The following is a 16,666-nucleotide window of genomic DNA, read 5'->3' on the forward strand; positions in this document are numbered from 1 at the left end:
ATAATAATAGAATAATAAATTATTCTATGGGTTAGAGACAGCCGGTCATAACCAGCGTCTCTCGCTGTTTCTGGCCGGAGAGAATTGAAGGTTGCACAATGGTGTGTTACATGACCTGACTGAAAAGGTTTTGCTGGGCAAACCTTCAGTTTCGTAGTGTTGAGTAAGATGACCGGTTGTCCATCATGTCTATAGCAGCAGTCTTTGCCCGTCTGACACGAGTGGCTTTGAGTCGAGGAACATTTATTCATAGCGGTGCAGCGACCGTGAGGTGAGTGTCAGTATGTGTTTCCCCGGCTCATGGAAAGCATGTATTCAATGTGTAATGGTGGTTCAATGACAGTGTAGTATCTTTAATTGTTGGTCAGCTTTTCTTAATTTTTCCTAGAAGACACACCTTGGTCCTTTGACGTTAATCTAGTTACTAGGCTTTGGATGGATAGCAGGAGTTTTCCTTTCATGAGGACGTATGACTAACTAAAGTACAGTCACCGTCCGTGTGTTGCCGTTGTGTCAGAGGTTAGATTTATCATTTTCAATAGAGCAGCTTCAGGAATTGTCTCTAGGTGGCATCATCACTGTGTTTTGAGCAACAATTTACAGATGGACACACTCCTCAAGTTTTTTAAAGGCTAATTCAAAGGTAAAATGTTATACATAAACTCATTTTTTGCATTGGAATAATTCAGAAATGTTTTTTTCTACTGCTTTATTTATTTATTATGTAAGGAGCTATCTACCTCCTGAACCTATGATCATCTGTATGGTTGATCTTGAACATCAGTTTCTATAAAACATCTATTGCATATTATGTGCGTCTATGGATATTTGACCTCTGGAAATGTATCATAAATCCAGTGTATAAATGAAAATGATGATCGGATTAATATTTTTAGTGCCCATTAAGGACTATAATCTCCAGCTGTGGATGTTTCAGCTTCTTAAAAACAAAACAGCAGTTTTAAAAAAGTGTTTTCAGTTTCATAAATATATTTCACTTCTAATCTTAAGCAGAAGTCCACAAGTATTAATATCCAAGTAAATATTGTAGTATACTATCTAAGGTGAAGTAGCGTTTAAGTGCACCAAGTGTACTTTCAAACCACTAAGTCTTTCAACCTAAACTAATTTCTTATCTTCTCTGTTTTTCTTGCTGGAAGACTCCACAGTGTGCGGTCTCTAGCTCTGAGCTCTGAGCTGTCGTGCAAGTCCAAACAATCTGCTGATGATGAGGAGGTGAAGAGCGAGCCCATTAAGTTCTCAACCAGCAAAGCCAGCCACAGGACCTGGAGAGTCGACCGCTCAATGGGGAGCCAGTACGAGCGTCCTATGTGGAAAGTTGTGCCCATCAGCCTGCTTGCCACCGCCTTCCTGTTGTGGTGCGCTTTCAGGGATGAGACAGACATTGACGCAGCTTTGGAGAAGCAGCTGCATGAGCATGTACCCAGCGTGCTTTCAAATGAAGAGGATACAACTAAAAAATAAAGGCGCTTATTGGAATATGTGGACATATGTTGTATCAGGTTGTATTTATTGTGAATTGTACTGTGTGGACCTGGAACACAAAGTCAATGCTTTGTGTGGAAATAAGGCTGCCCATTGATACATGAATGTCATAAATATTCCAATAACTACAGGTTATTAGTTCAAACCTGGACTAAGAGGCCTCAGTTAAACTCATTCATCCTGGAGTCTAGTTTAACTGTTTTCATCAGGGTCTGGTTTACTCTACAGCTGTTGCAGGCTTTTCTATTTCACATTTGCAGACTGTATCCAGTTTCAAAATACTGTTCACATTTGGCTTTATTTACTTGTGATGCAGGTTATTACATGATGCTGTACGTCTTAAGTTTAAGAGCTAACATTAATTGGGAAATACTCCTTTTAGCCAGTCATGGCTTACAATGTCAATAAACTTGAACAACAGGCATTTGCCAGTCTGTTCTGAATCACTGTTTCAGAGTGCACATGATCACTTGATGAACATCCAACTTGTTAGATCGAAGTTATAGTGCAAAGAAGCCCTGGCATTGAGCCAATGGGTCTCTTAAATTTGTACTTGTACCCAAGGTTGTCTGCAGTAAACTTGAGTCAGGGTGAGGTAGCAGAAAGTTTATTTACAGCACAATGAGAAATCCTATGACATGCACACACAGGATTAAAAAGATACAGACCCTAAAATACATTTGCAGACCTGAGGAAGGAAGTGAGATATTCTGCTTTAGGAGTTACAGATATCAAGCACTACTCTACAGCAAACAGGACAGCTGAAGGAAGAGTGTGTGAAATGGAAATACAAAAAACATGCCTCAAACTACAAATCACTTAAGGTGGCACACATGCTGGTAAATAGTTCAAGATTTACAAAACAAACCCCAGTCAGTCCTCCACCCACCCCCAACCCAATAAAAAGATAAAAATCCAAAAGCATTTATGCTCTCTCCCCTCTAATTCGCCTGGCCAGCTGAATGTCCTTGGGCATGATGGTGACCCTCTTTGCGTGAATGGCACACAGGTTGGTGTCCTCAAACAGGCCGACCAAGTAGGCCTCGCTGGCTTCCTATAAGAAAGAGAAAAGAAAACATTAAATACTAGAACAAATTAGAACTTGAACTTGTTGTTCATATTTTAAAACAGATGCATTTTCTGACCTGGAGAGCACCAATGGCTGCACTCTGGAAACGAAGATCCGTCTTGAAGTCTTGAGCGATTTCCCTGACCAGACGCTGGAAAGGCAGCTTCCTGATGAGCAGCTCAGTGGACTTCTGGTACCGACGGATCTCACGCAGAGCAACAGTACCGGGCCTATGAAACAAGCCATATTCTGAATTAGTGCCCAGAAACAAAAACATTGTAGCAACTACACAGTTTTAGAAAACAAAAGTAAAGTTAGTTTCCACAGCCAGTGTAACCACTTATGCCTATAACAGCAATACAGAGGTATGATTGTTGTACCTGTATCTGTGGGGTTTCTTCACTCCACCAGTAGATGGCGCGCTTTTCCTGGCTGCTTTAGTGGCCAGCTGCTTCCTAGGAGCCTTTCCTCCTGTGGATTTACGAGCGGTCTGCTTTGTACGAGCCATTTCTCACCTGCAAGTCTGAAAAACAAATAAACGTGGATATTTAAACAAAGTGAATTAAAAAAACTTAACAAAAACCCGTTATTTACGTTATAAATCACCGAACGAGAGTCTGTTCCCTTTATGCGGCTCTACCTATGACACATGACTCACGTCGTTTAAAAAAAAAAAAAAAAAAAGGTGGCGAAACAACCGTCCTACCTTTTACTTCTGTTTACAGTGAAAATAAACTACCATAAAGGGTGCCAACGCCTCATTCATCGGTGGTGTTACCATTATCAGTGACGACAAGTTACAGTTACCACTTTCATGGTTTTATTCAAATATCGTACACAAACCTCTAAGCACCGCCACCATTAAGCTAAAGGAGACACACACGTTTCTTTGCTTGCCTGTCGAGCATTTTTAAAGCTAGCATGGACGGTTGCAAAATGGCGCCAGCTAGTTACCGCGAACATTTACAATACAATTAACCATTTAATGTCACCAAAAACAACTTGGCACTCAGTCGTATAAGTGAACATTAAGATTAGTTTCTAATTATGTAGTCATACCTTAAGAGCAGTCAAATCGGCTAAATTTAAGCCATCAGCTAGCTCTTAGCTACAAAGCGCGCCGTTTTGTTGTCAGTTTTTCGATTAACGATAGTCCCACCGCTTTTCAAAGCTTCTCATCAACACCAAAATTCAAATAGATAATATATGTAATTCACATACTGATGATTTTAAATAAAACCAATAAACAAACATAACAGCCATACCTCGGATTACTTTCGTTGTTCAGGGAAATTCAATACCTCCTCCTTGTTAGTCACTTCTCTATGTTGCCCCGAGGGCTGAGGAGGTGGTATTTATAGATTAAGCGGAGCAGCGCTCAAAGCCCTCCCCTGAACGTATCCAATTGGTCCAAACGGAAATCCCTAACGGAATATGATTATTTCAGGAAAAAGGAGGCTGTCTGCCTCTGCGTGTGAAGTTAGAGCGGATCGTCAGATGTACCTTATTTTAAAAAGAAGCATGTCGTTAGGTTGATTTTAATTATTCACCCACAGCTTTTCTCTCTTACTCCACACAGTTATACATATAATTTTGTCTGTGTAATCATAGAACCTGGGAATTCCTTTCTGGAAATATGGTGGTCACTGAACGCCCCCGTCTTTTAACTAATTAAGACAAGCGGGAACAATGCTGCCATACTTTTGTTATAGCCTGCACTATGTGAAAAGGCAAATGAAGTACACAGAAGACGTGCTGAAAAAGCACATGTGTACCTCACAAATCGACATACACGCTCCATACATAAACCTCTTTATATATAAATGGGAAGCTTTAGTGTGATACATAATTCTGGAGCTGACAGAAACTCGTCCAACAGACCATTTCCTCCAACTCTTTGTGCCTGCTGTGAAAAAAAAACGGAGAAGCGCGAGCGGACCAAGTTATCCTCATCACCATCATAAACGAAAAAGGCTCGGTTATTTGTATTTGAAATAATCTAATAATGACGCACTCGAATAAAGCCCTATCAGCACAGTGATATGATTGTACACTATTTATTTACTTATTTAATTATATATATATAAAATAAGCCTTTTTGTTATCTCAGGTAAAAGTGGTTTTAAAAGCTTACATAAATAGACAGTGGTCTTATTTTAAGGATTTTTCCATGAAAATGTAAAATAAAATAAAATAAAATAAAATAAAATAAATAGACAAATAAGCGCGAGAGCACAGAACATGCGCGGAACGAAGCGGGCGTTGAGGAAGTGTAAGTACACGGACCTCTTCTCGAGTAACACCGGTGGTAAGTGTCTGGTTTGGGGACTGGACATGTTTTTAAAGAGACCGAAGAGCTAAAGAAATTTAAAAAATGTTTACAAACGTATGCGGGGTTCACTGAATATGTTTGCATCGAGTTTAAAAAAAAACGGAAAATCGCGTTTCGACCTAAAAACTACAGCTCTGAAGACTCAGCATGGCCGACCAGAGGCTGTTGTACTTCGGTATATTATAACGATATAACACACATGCATGTGTTCGACCTGTTATTACTGGACTGAACGTGGGTTTTAAATCTTTTAAGTGAACTCATAAAAGCAACTGAAACGCACATGAGGGTTTTATGTCGGTGTTATCATTTCTCACAGTTAAAGTGTTGCTCTCAAAAGTGAGATAAACTAATGTTTTTGTGTCCTTTGTTTTCATTCAACAGATATCAAAGCTGAATCGAACAGCTCCACACCTGCTGCAGCCGAGGAGCCCCTCTGGTCTCGCAGCAATAACGTCTTCAGGTTTAACTTCTTCCCTGACAGTTCTCCAGCAGCTTCAGAGAAAGCACCTGCATCGGACAGGACTGAGCCAACAAGCCAGATTTCCTTCACTGAACAGGGCTCTGCTTTTGCCTTCAACTTTCAAATCCCTCCTGCAGAAGACATGGACACAACAGACACTCCAAATACTTCTCAAGGTGACCGACAGTGCGTCCCAGAGGAGAAGCCTCCCCTTTCGCAGGAGGTTGAGTCTCCACCTGAACAATCTGAGCAATCAAAAACAAAGAAGAAGAAAAAGAAGTCAGGGAAGAAAAACTCCTCGAGTATTGAGCCACTGCAGAAGCCAGCTGAGGAGAGTGAAGGTGCTGCAGAGGAGCTGGTCAGTGTGCAGTGCTTTAAAGTAATTACAGTGTGTTTGAGGTGAGCAGTTTGATTGGTTGATTTTATGTCTGAATGTGTTTTAGGGTCAAGAAGAGCAGCTGAAAAGGGAGCTGGACTGGTGCATCGAGCAGCTGGAGCTGGGCCTGAAGTGTCAGAAGGGCACACCGAAGCAGAGTTAGTGAGATTTGTACCTCAGTAGTACTATGATGTGGTTGGAAGGGACATACAGTGAATCCAAGTGTGAATGTAGCCTAGATTAAACTGATATTCAGGATTCTTTAATGTTTAATCTATGATCTAAACAAGGTCATACAAAAAAGTAAACTTCTAAGCATGGTGTCACCTATTGAATATGTTCTCCCTTCAGAGGACGAGGCCTCGCGTGCCCTAAAGACTCTGCGCAGCTCCAAAGCTCCTCTGCCCAAGAAGAGGCAGGTGATGAGAGCTGTAACTGGAGATTACAGAAAGAAGATGGAAGAGGAGAAGACCAAGCAATTCAAACTAATTCAGAGCGGTGAGTGAATTTTGTACCAGCGAATTCATTAAAATGGTTAAAAACTGCCACCGGCTAATGGGTTTCTCCGTGCCCCGACAGAAATCGCATCAGCCCAGGTCAAACTTGTGTCAGAGTCCCCAAAGAAGTCTGTTTTCCACCGGAGAGCTGAAGACAAAACTCAGACATCACTCGCTGAGGAGAAGCTGCGGCGCACTGAAGCTCACTGTGCAGAGCTGACGCCGCAGACTCAAGAGGCGACGCCGGTTTTTGTTCTTATCCCATCGAAGGAGGAGTTTCACTTCAATTTTCTCTGACTTGTCTGTCCTGATGCCAAATCCTTCACAATGCAGCATGCTGGAGATAAAGTGCTACGTAGGCTGGCAGAACGGCACCGTCAGAGATCTGTGGACAACCTTCTGGTGAACGCTGAAGATATGAGGAGAGAAGACGTCAAAATCTCTGTGTTTACAGACAAAACCTTTAACTAATACATTTTTACAAAGCGTGATGCATTCACTGAATTAATGTGATTGCTCAAATCTCAAGGGAAACGTATTCAAGTCCATTCAGGCTGACAGCATGGCGCCTCGAACCATGTTACCATAAATACTGGATTGCTGTCGATTACACCTGAGGTGCCAAAATATCTTGTATATTTAGAAAAACAGACAAATATGTTTTTGTTGGACTTCTAAGATAATAATCATGTTAATTCAGAAAAAATGGTTCAAAGCATTTGAGGTTTTTTGTTTTATATTGCTATATTGCTAAATAAATAAAAAAATTGGTATTTTTGCTTGTAGTGGCTTCATTAAATGCAATGATAAAATGAAATAAACATTTCTAAGTAAAATTGTACAGTTTACAGTTAATAATCCAAATCGATAAATAGATTTTTTTTTCTTCACTAAGGCTAACATATATCTAACATATATTCCACAAAGACTTTATACATTCATGTGAAAAACAAAATGCACCTCATGATTCAGTAACTTGTAGAACCACTTTTAGGTGCAACAACTTGAGCATTAATTGTTTCTTGGGATTAATGTCCTCTCCTGGGGAAGATTATAGCATTATTGCTACAGCAAACTGAAAACCTTCCTTTTCATGTGACTGTATGTACCGCTTTTTATTAAAATGGAAACTAGTTGAGTTAGCTCTGATTTAATCAAGGATATTGTGAAAGTTTAGTCACTAATCTCACTTTATGTTCAATCTTCACTTTATACAAATATTAAAATGTCATTGTTAATGACTGAGTTAAGGTTGATTCTTAAATTGTCCCTTTTTGTGACGTTTTTACAAAGCTACACTCACAAACACAGTTGAACTGTCTCTAAAATACAATACAATTTAAAAAAAAAACCAAAAAAAATTACGATGAATGAAAATGTACACACAAATAAAACAGACAATAACACTGGATGTGTTGTAAGTGGTTCATAGACTTTTAAATTCAGCCTGTGTGTGTATAACAGAGAAGTTGACCTTGAGAGCAAACATGAATCAAGAGTTTGTGTAAAGAACATACATTCCTGTGTTTATTTCCCGTTTAAGGAAGCGTGATTCCTCATATTTTCCCTTTAAAGTGTCTCTCAGACAGGATAGGGTGGTGCAAGGCTCAGCGCGGACACATTAGAGTGTGACACACATTTAGAAAAGTTTCGGCTGCTGAGAGAACAAACTACCTGCTGACTGTAAGTTTGAACTCGTTATGTTTTTCTGCACTCTGAAATACTCTTTTGCTTCTGTTTTCTTCTGTGCATTTAATTAGTTTAGCTCACTGTGTTGGTTTTATTATTGAGACCAAAGGTTTAGACGCTCACCTCGCTAAGCTAAATTAGCCAGAGGAGTGAGCCCTGTGAAATTACCGTTAGCTTTAAAGTAGCCGCTATTCGTGAGCTTGTATAAGTCAGCATTGTTTATATTTTCCATCATCTGAAGCTACAGCATTTAGGGCTGCTTGCAGGCTCGTAAGCCCCTGGTTTTAAAGTGTGAAACCAGGGCGTTGCGGTTTGTTTAGAGCAGTTTATGGTGTCTCTGTTTCCCAGGAGAAAAGAGTGAAGATGTCCGAGTTAAGCGATGACGCCAGTGAGTCAGAACAGCTGGGTGCCAGCCTCTCCCTGTGGCTGGGTGACTCCCTGCTGCGAGCTGAGGAGCTGGATGTCCCTCTGGACCTTCACACCGCCTGCTCCATCGGCCAGTACGACGTGGTGGCTGAGTGCATTAAAAAGTGAGGGCCTCTTAATACCAATATTTCCACACGGGCTAATATATTCCACAGCTTATTCACATAACTGTGTGTGCTTTCAGGCGTGAAGTGGACCTGGATGGTAAGAACATTGGAGGATGGACCCCACTTATGTATGCGTCCTACATTGGTCACGACAACATTGCAAATTTGCTGCTGGAGGCCCGTGTGAATGTAAATTCCACCACCGCCAAAGGACTCACACCCCTCATGTTGGCCGCAAGCTGTGGGAACGAAAGTATCGCATACTTTCTGCTTCAGGTACAGAATCACCCTGAATGGGGGGTGGGGGGTGGTAAGGAGACAAAACAATGGCACAGAGATTTGTGATGATGAAACATCAGAATGACAAAAAGAGTTTGAAAAGAGACAGAAAGCAAATAAGTTAAAATAAGCTCCAAGAATTAGATGAGAAGCAGATGGACTGTAACTTAAGGGTAGATCCATCCAAAAACGATGCAAAATAAACCCCAGCAGTCATAATGACAAGTTAAAACGGCAAATAATACACAAGGCACACTTGCATGCGGTCTTTTAGTCTGTGAGCATCACTTCTCTGAAGGGTATGTCAGGCCACAGGGGGTTATGTGTTCTCACAGCCTACCCACGTGTAACCTTTGTCTTAGAGGTTAAACAGCAGCAGCTTCTTTTTGCCACTGTGCATTTCCAGTGCATTTGGATCTTTATATTATATTATATTATATATATGGGGACTGACTGAGCATCTTAGTCTACCTTTCTTGGTTCTTGTTAAAGTGCCTGCATTTTGTAATATCAAAGGACCTCTGATTTTTAAAGCTTGGTGCCCCTAAAACAGGCTATTGTAATTTATATATAGGGCCAGATTTACTTGGTCTAAATCAGTCTTTTAATTTACAAAGAGAGCACAGGGATAAGATTTTTGTGACTGATCCGGTTCCATATGTATTTCTGGAAGATCCTTTGTCACGGGCAAAATATAAAATCAGGTGTGCAAACTGATCTGATAACATTTGTGACATGCAATTTACTCCTAATTGTGCTGATATTTATTTCAGGAGGTGGGGGGAAAGGCTTAAGACCTCTACAAATCAAGCACGTTGCAAAAAAACGACATGAAATTAAGAATTCAAATTCCGAATGTTGCCAAGTGAGGTGGTCTGATTGGTCAGATGTGTTAATTTGCAAATTTGCCCAGTGAAACTACAGTCTGTGTGAACGACTGCATTACGAAAAGATGAAAATATTTTTAAAGGACTAATTTTACACTGCCAGTGTGTAAAAACTCTCTATTTTTACCCCTCAGCCATAAAAGGATGACAGGGCGTTGTCTTGGATGAGTTTGAATCTCAGTGACCTCAACCTCAAGGTCAAGGGTTAGAGGTCGAATTTTCTTGTGAATGCAATAACTCAAGGATGTCACTTGAAGCAGGAGGCTGAGGGGTAGCAATGTCAATGTTTTTTCTGTATGATATTGAAAATAACTGCCTGTGTTTTGAAGACGTGTTTTAAAAATCGGCTCTAAAACGAACCACACCTATCATCAATACTGCTCGTGTGTAATTTTGCCCGGTTTAGTAAATCTGGCCTTGGGTTTAGATTCAGCACTCTTTTTGAGCTTTAAATTTTATTGTGAACATTCAGCATTTTTTTTTTCTTTTCTTCTTCTTTTTTTTCCATTTTAAAACCCAAAAAGCAAGGGGCCGATTTGGAGTTGAAGGACTCTGTAGGCTGGACCGCTCTGTTCCACTGCACAAGCACAGGCCACCAACAGATGGTCAAGTTCCTGCTAGATAACAATGCTGACGCCAATGTCAAGTGAGTGTCTTTATTTGCTCTAAAAAGACCATCAAAAAAAAAATAACGATCTGTTCACACTTTTGAGATTTTCATGACTCTTCCCTCATACACAGGGAGCCAGGTTCTGGCTTCACGCCACTGATGGAGGCTGCTGCTTCTGGGCATGAAATCATTGTTCAGTACTTACTTGATCATGTGAGTAGGTTACTGTGCTGGAACATACTTGTGTGTGAGTGCAAGTGGTTATGAGCCAGACCATGTCATTCTCCTTTTTTTTTTTTTTGCCACATCTACATCTCCTGTACCTCTTCAACATCTAAAAAGATGGAGCCACATCACTGGAAAATGTAACTGACATAACTCGCACACTCACAATTTGGTAATCCTTTGAATTTTCAGAAAGTTAAAGTGGATGAACGCAACGCCAAAGGTGAGACAGCGCGTGCTCTGGCTATGATGTACGGCTATACCAAAATTGTCAGCCTCATTGACTCACGTTCTCCAAGAATGAAACCAGGTACTTGTTTAAATCTAAAATTTCTGTCTTTACTACGTCTTTCATTGTCTTTTAATTTCTAATGTTTTTTGGGGATATTTTTTTTTGGGTGGGGGGGGGGTTGGTACGTGTGTTCTGATTTGTCAGGACACTTTGAAGATCTGAGCTCCTCCGAGGACTCGGACAGCGCACCACCGAGGATACGGTCCAGCCGAAACCGAGCTAAAGGCATCAGCATCCACGATGGGCCTCAGGCCATCGCCAAGTTTCGAGTAGGAGGCACCAGCAAACTGTGTGGTACAGTGTCATGTAAAACATCCGGTCTTCAACCCGTATCTGTGCTGAGCCACACTTTAAACACCACATTTGTTCTAGTTATGAAGTTAAATTGCATTTAAAAAAAAAAGAAAAAAAGCTGTTTCTAAGGGTTCCCACAGGTCCTTAGAAAGTCTAAAATTAAAGTATAAGAAATAAAGGTCTTAAAGTGCCTTACATTTCAGGTAAATCTGCTCTAGGTGGTTATTTTTAAGATTGGTAGAAAAAAATTAGATTCATTTTTATTACGTTTTTAAAAATTGCTGTGCTTTAATGTGATTTGTTTTGAGTTACAATCTCTTTATTATCACAGGTATTTACGCATACACATTTAAAATTGTAGCTACATGAATTCACCACTAGGGGTCACTTGCACTTACAGCAGATACAATGTAGATGTTTTACATTCAACTTTTCAAAATTGGTCTTTTAGGTCATTATATTTCATCTGACTCTTATTATGTTTATTACATTGGTAAACAAAAAAAACAGTGACAGCAGGTGTGACATCCTTCCAAAGTAATGAGGGCAAGCTTTAAGTGATCATGTGTTCCTGCATTACTGTGCTCAGCAAAATGCTTGCTGAAACCAAAAAGGTTAAAAATTAAAATTATAAATGTGAGGGTGGAAAGCATTTTTTCCCTGTAAAGTAGAGCACATTATTCATGCTTCCGTTTATAATAATAGCTGTGTGTCGTTAATGTCACATTTGCCCTCACAGATCCTCCTGCCGCCCTGCCAGGGTACATGATGTTTCGTGGCATTGGGGAACAGAGTGAGGGTCTCTGCTACCGTGATGTGACTTCGCCTATCAATGAACTGGATGGCCAGAGCAACAGCAGCAGAGGTGTGTCTGTGTGGGTGATTTAAAAAAACAAAAAACAAACCCAAAAATAACCTCTGAGACTCTGATTTTTTACAAACCTGATGGGAGTTAGTTAAATCAACTCTGGATGCATGTGTGTGGGGGTCTGAGTCACCATGGCAACCGGTAAATACGGAGAAGAGCGTCTAGTTGACTGTGAAATATGAATGTGTGTCAAAGCAAACTTTCTTTAAAAAAACAAAACCAAAAAAAAAAACCAGAAGAAGAAAAAGTAATTTCAGCAGCGTCCACACAGTCATTATGTATCCAACTTAATTTCAAATAATACAGGAATTCTACCAGAAATGTGAACTTGTGTTTTAGGTCTTATTTTTTTTTTCAGCTGTCACCTGAAAAAATACAACAAAAACTGTGTGGTTTGATACATCTGTATGAATAAGGAATATAATTGGAGCGTCAGACAGCTGTTTCAGATGCAGCAGGAGGGGGGAGGTCTGAGAGAACTTCTGTGTTTGTTGGAGAAAACTTACCAGTTTTCTCCCAAAAAATACGAAACTTGAGTGCAAACTTTGTTTGTGTTTTTTCTCAACATGACTGAAGATGACAGTCCATTCTTTGACCATGACATGCCCACCATGAGGAGCAGCAGCAGCAGCAGCGAAGGCCTGCCTCATGTGATCGGCCTCAACTGGGAAGGCTCTGTTGAGAGTAACGAGGTGAACAGAAGAGCCTGCAGTTTGGACGCAAACTGTGTTCGTCAGTGTCTCGTGATAAATAATTGCATCTTTCTCCATCAGGACTCTGACCAGTGTAAAAAGAGCAGCATTCGCAGAGTAAATAAGGGTCATCACTCAAAAGGCAAGACTCGCCACGGGAACAGCGATGGAGCTCACTCCAGCAGGACATCAAACTGTGGCGCTGGTCTTCCGCCTTCCTACACTGGCCCAAAGGCATGTTTGTGTTTGTTCAGGTTTCAGTACGTTTATTCAGATTTCCTTGAGTTCCTGGCAAGGACTAAAATCTCATCTTCATGTAGGATCTGGCAGAGTTCTTGGAGCAAATCGGCTTCTCGAAGTATCTTCCGTTACTTGAAGAGCAAGACATAGACCTGCGGATCTTTCTCACCCTGACAGAAAATGATCTCAAAGAAATAGGGATTACGTAAGATGCCGCTTCTTCCTCTTTGTGCTGTTCCCTATAGGGGTTGCCATAGCGGACCATCTGCCTCTGTCTCACCCTATCCCTAACATCATCTTCTGCCTTCTGTTTATTTTTTCCTCCTGCCTGGCAGCTTCGTCGTTTGCATCCTTTGTCAGTATATCCACTCAGGCTCCTCTGCTCATGTCCAAACCATATCAGCCTTTGTGTCCAAAACTCTCACTCTGACCTTTTCCTTTGATGTACTCTCTAATCCTGACCCTCACTCCCAATCATAATCTTAGCATCTTCAGCTCGGCCTCTTGTCTTATTGTCACCGTCTCCAAACCATACATCATAACACGTCTCAGTACCATCTTGTAAACCTTCCCTCATTTCAGATGATCCATGTTTGTGGTCTCATGTTTTGAAACTCTGTTCTGTCCTCCAGTCTGTTTGGACCCAAACGCAAAATGACTTCAGCCATTGCGAGGTGGCACAGCAACGCTCGACCACCCAGCGATGCTCTGGAACAGGCTTACGCCGACCAGCTCGAGGCTGAGATGCAAGAGATGGCCATTCAGCTACACAAGGTAAACATGAAACACTGCAAGTGTGAGATTTGTGACTTGGGTTGTTCTCACCTTGCTGAAAAGCTTTTGCATATGTTTTTCTCACCTTCGCAGCGCTGTGAGGAGGTTGAGAGCCTGCAGAGCCAGGTGTCTCAGGAGAAGGAGCTGCGCACAGTAATGGAGGGATGTCTAATGGAGGACAAAATGGCATGGAAGAAGGTCCATGCTGAGTTGGTGGAGAACCACAGGCTGGCTCAAAACATGAGTGCCATGCTGGGGAAGGAAAGGGCATGCCGCGGTGAACTGATCTCCTGTTTGACCACAGATGGGATCAGCAGCTCTGCCACTGCTGGGGAAGGAACAGGTGTTAAAGGTGAGTTGAGGTGGACTGTGCTAATTTTTGGGTTTACAAACGGTGACTTTTTTAATTTCTTTTTTGTAGCTGGGGAGGGAGCGACGTGTTCCAGTATTCAAGAGCTGATGAAGAAGATGGATTTGTATGAAGAAGAACTGGGTAAGAAGGTTTAATACTCAGTGATTTTAAGAGGTTTAGTGCAGTGACTCAAGTATAATGGCGTTGCCCGCGTGTTACATCATTACAGCTGGAAGTCTGCAAACGCTGCTTCAGAATCTGAGGCGACTGAGTGCCCCAGAAAAAGTCTCAGATAGCTGGGAACGACCCTAAGCTTTTCAGGTGACACAAGCTCGCATGCACAGAAGATTTGAGGAGCTTTTTAGCATCTGAAATAGCTGAACATAATTTGCTATTGTCATATTTTTAAAGGACCTTTTTGGAGCACTTGACGGAGGGTGATTCGCCACCCTGAACAATGTCACTGAAATGGGAGAAGGCCAAATACGAGGCCAGCCACGCCAGGGCCAGAGCGGCTCGGGGGAGCGAAGCCTCTCTGCGGATCATCCGGGATTGGCTGATGGGCCAGAGCTCGCCAGATGTGGACGAGGCTAACAAGGGTGGCGCAGCTGCTGCAGGAAAATGACAAGCAGGCACAAGTGTACCTGACCCTGACTTGCCTGTGCTGGTGTTTGTGGACTGCTGTAGATGGGCTGTGAAAATGCGGTGATGGAGGGGACAGAGGTGATGGAGGAAATCGTGGATCAGGGGTTGTAATACTGTGATATTTCTACGCAACTGTACTCAAAAGTATGAAATGTGGTTGAAGTGATGTTTATACCACCAGATGGAGAGTTAGATTATAAAAGCAGGTTAGTAGTCAAACTTAAAATGAGCTCTGCAGTTTATTTGAATGAAATCTTGTCATTTGTTATGTTTTTGAAAATAATGTCCTGCCGAATGCCGTTTAAAGAACAGAGAAGATATTAAAGTGGGTCTATTATGCACATTTCAAACTGCATATTTTGGTTATGCAGGAGTTGGAATAATTTTTGTATATACTAGACCGCTTTAGCCTATACTTTTGAGGACACCATCCAAGGTTTAAACATGAGGCGTGAGGCTGCTGTACTCACACGCAGGTCTTTGTATCAACAGAAAGACCCAAGACTGAAAGATGTGAGCACCCCCTGTGGTAATAGTATGATAGCACACACAAGGAAAAGCATTATAGGTCCTTCAGTGTTACAGCGACGCATTATTACTCTGCATATGTAGACACTGAGCTACGGAGACTGATAAATCCCCAAAACTAAAAAGAATTTCTGTATTTGAATATCAGTTAAAACCTGCCTACCTGTACAGATATTTTAGGATGTAATCATAAACCAAACTTGAAGGACTTTGTCCACAGCAGTTTTAATTATGTGATAAATTATTTGGCAAAAAAAAAAAGTAAATTTGGAGTAAAGGTGCCCAAATTTAATTTTTATTTCATTCTAACACTCTTATTGGGATTTGCGGTGCTCGTTGGGAGTTTGTGTTCTGGGATGTATGCAAAGGTCTTCAGAGTCTTCCTCTTAAACCCTGAATCACTCTCGTCACTTCTGTATTTGATGTATGACTCACACACTCCAGGCTTTCTTACACTATAAAGTGCCTTGAGATGATTTATAAGTATAAGATTTGGTGCTAAAATGACATTTATGTGGTGGTTAAAACGAGTCTATTTGTGTGGTCAATATTTAATCTGTCAACACTACAGGGCGCTTCTGCACAGGCTGCGCCTCGGGGTCAGGGAATACCCGTCTGATTATCAAATGTCTCATCTGAAAATCCACTACTGTGCCTGAGGCCTTGGCGCTAGTTCAGGAATAGTGACACTTACTGCTTAGCTGCAATTCTGGCACATTGTGGATGTTGGCCGATTTTTAGCCTGCAGGTTTTTCAATAAGCACAGCCTTCACACATCACTGCTCTCCTCTCACAGCAGGACAGCTCCTGTTACTTCAGATGGAAAAATGTGACATAAGCAAACTTTAAACACCTGGCTAAAGTCCCAGTCTTAATTTTTTTTTTTTTTTGGCAGAACTGCCAGTCGAGTATCTACGTCACTATTAAAATGTGCATCTTAGCTGAGGTAAAACTATAAGTGTAGAAAAAGATGACGTTCAGGTATGTCTATGTCTGATCTGAAATTATGTAGTATTCCCTGTTTAAACACTAATGTGTGAGGCTCCCTACATCACTAGTTTGTTTATTAAATGTACAGTAGACAAGATCAGTGAGCGGAGGACTATCATCTATAACACCTGAAGTCACAGGGGTGTCCAAAATGATGTACAGTTACTTAGGACTGGGCTGATAAAAATCTCTGAGATGTACATGAGCAAACAGCTGCCTTCGGGCTAAACCTTTAAAACTGACCCAAGAAAAAGCAGTTTTGTTGAGGTTCATCAGTGCAGAAGCAGTCTCTCTGCTGGCTCCAACTCTGATCCGTTTTCAATCTCACCAAATGTGAGACACAAACGACATCATGCACTCCAGCGCACTGTGTGTTTAGCTGCTGGACTAGCGACTAGACATGCTGGCAGGCAGCCAGTTGGGATTTCTGGCCCCATGGGAGTAATGTGTGGTCAGGTTACCTCGAATGTGAGCTTATTCAGGCCGACTCGTTGAGATTGGATGTTCTATATAATGAGCACTTCA

The 16,666-nt window shown here is 41.4% G+C and overlaps 4 protein-coding genes across 7 annotated transcripts; 3 read left to right on the plus strand and 1 right to left on the minus strand.

The window, feature by feature from the left end:
- Positions 1–84: 84 nt before the first annotated feature.
- On the plus strand, positions 85–2,420 carry uqcc4 (ubiquinol-cytochrome c reductase complex assembly factor 4). Its single transcript, XM_080872523.1, has 2 exons — positions 85–271; positions 1,161–2,420. The coding sequence occupies exons 1-2, from the start codon at positions 186–188 to the stop codon at positions 1,483–1,485; spliced, it is 411 nt and encodes a 136-aa protein (XP_080728649.1). The 5' UTR covers positions 85–185; the 3' UTR covers positions 1,486–2,420.
- h3f3d (H3 histone, family 3D) lies at positions 2,098–3,997 on the minus strand. The gene is made up of 4 exons (XM_080872522.1): positions 3,841–3,997; positions 2,956–3,098; positions 2,652–2,805; positions 2,098–2,560 (listed from the first exon to the last, which is right to left on the minus strand). The coding sequence occupies exons 2-4, from the start codon at positions 3,081–3,083 to the stop codon at positions 2,432–2,434; spliced, it is 411 nt and encodes a 136-aa protein (XP_080728648.1). The 5' UTR covers positions 3,084–3,098; positions 3,841–3,997; the 3' UTR covers positions 2,098–2,431.
- An 804-nt stretch (positions 3,998–4,801) lies between these two features.
- Positions 4,802–7,433, plus strand: cUnh8orf33 (chromosome Un C8orf33 homolog). 3 transcript variants are annotated; one of them, XM_080873995.1, is made up of 5 exons: positions 4,802–4,883; positions 5,292–5,728; positions 5,814–5,904; positions 6,098–6,244; positions 6,326–7,433. In XM_080873995.1, the coding sequence occupies exons 1-5, from the start codon at positions 4,817–4,819 to the stop codon at positions 6,538–6,540; spliced, it is 957 nt and encodes a 318-aa protein (XP_080730121.1). In that variant the 5' UTR covers positions 4,802–4,816; the 3' UTR covers positions 6,541–7,433. The 3 variants fall into 3 exon arrangements, with proteins under 3 accessions (XP_080730121.1, XP_080730122.1, XP_080730123.1); XM_080873996.1 differs by lacking the exon at positions 4,802–4,883 and adding an exon at positions 4,890–5,141; XM_080873997.1 differs by lacking the exon at positions 4,802–4,883 and adding an exon at positions 4,890–5,082 and having other exon boundaries at positions 6,326–7,429.
- A 356-nt stretch (positions 7,434–7,789) lies between these two features.
- On the plus strand, positions 7,790–16,518 carry anks3 (ankyrin repeat and sterile alpha motif domain containing 3). Of its 2 annotated transcripts, none has more exons than XM_080873306.1 (16): positions 7,790–7,926; positions 8,281–8,462; positions 8,543–8,741; positions 10,156–10,277; positions 10,373–10,454; positions 10,659–10,776; positions 10,903–11,064; positions 11,792–11,917; positions 12,497–12,612; positions 12,694–12,846; positions 12,933–13,057; positions 13,485–13,626; positions 13,720–13,978; positions 14,048–14,119; positions 14,208–14,299; positions 14,390–16,518. In XM_080873306.1, exons 2-15 carry the CDS (start codon positions 8,296–8,298, stop codon positions 14,288–14,290), a joined length of 1,926 nt encoding a protein of 641 aa, XP_080729432.1. In that variant the 5' UTR covers positions 7,790–7,926; positions 8,281–8,295; the 3' UTR covers positions 14,291–14,299; positions 14,390–16,518. The 2 variants fall into 2 exon arrangements, with proteins under 2 accessions (XP_080729432.1, XP_080729433.1); XM_080873307.1 differs by having other exon boundaries at positions 10,903–11,052.
- Positions 16,519–16,666: the final 148 nt, after the last annotated feature.

The sequence above is a fragment of the Rhamphochromis sp. 'chilingali' genome (assembly GCF_963969265.1).
Source record: "Rhamphochromis sp. 'chilingali' genome assembly, chromosome: 22".
In the NCBI taxonomy this organism is placed as follows: domain Eukaryota; kingdom Metazoa; phylum Chordata; class Actinopteri; order Cichliformes; family Cichlidae; genus Rhamphochromis; species Rhamphochromis sp. 'chilingali'.

Coding starts and splice junctions, on each gene's coding strand:
- h3f3d (XM_080872522.1), bottom strand. CDS start 3,083: ATGGCTCGTACAAAGCAGACCGCTCGTAAATCCACAGGAGGAAAGGCT. Junction 2,806..2,955: donor AAGAAACCCCACAGATACAG/GTACAACAATCA, acceptor CTTGTTTCATAG/GCCCGGTACTGTTGCTCTGC. Junction 2,561..2,651: donor CAGCCATTGGTGCTCTCCAG/GTCAGAAAATGC, acceptor TCTTTCTTATAG/GAAGCCAGCGAGGCCTACTT.
- uqcc4 (XM_080872523.1), top strand. CDS start 186: ATGTCTATAGCAGCAGTCTTTGCCCGTCTGACACGAGTGGCTTTGAGT. Junction 272..1,160: donor AGCGGTGCAGCGACCGTGAG/GTGAGTGTCAGT, acceptor TCTTGCTGGAAG/ACTCCACAGTGTGCGGTCTC.
- anks3 (XM_080873306.1), top strand. CDS start 8,296: ATGTCCGAGTTAAGCGATGACGCCAGTGAGTCAGAACAGCTGGGTGCC. Junction 8,463..8,542: donor GTGGCTGAGTGCATTAAAAA/GTGAGGGCCTCT, acceptor GTGTGCTTTCAG/GCGTGAAGTGGACCTGGATG. Junction 14,120..14,207: donor TTTGTATGAAGAAGAACTGG/GTAAGAAGGTTT, acceptor ACATCATTACAG/CTGGAAGTCTGCAAACGCTG.
- cUnh8orf33 (XM_080873995.1), top strand. CDS start 4,817: ATGCGCGGAACGAAGCGGGCGTTGAGGAAGTGTAAGTACACGGACCTC. Junction 5,905..6,097: donor GAAGGGCACACCGAAGCAGA/GTTAGTGAGATT, acceptor TTCTCCCTTCAG/AGGACGAGGCCTCGCGTGCC. Junction 6,245..6,325: donor ATTCAAACTAATTCAGAGCG/GTGAGTGAATTT, acceptor GTGCCCCGACAG/AAATCGCATCAGCCCAGGTC.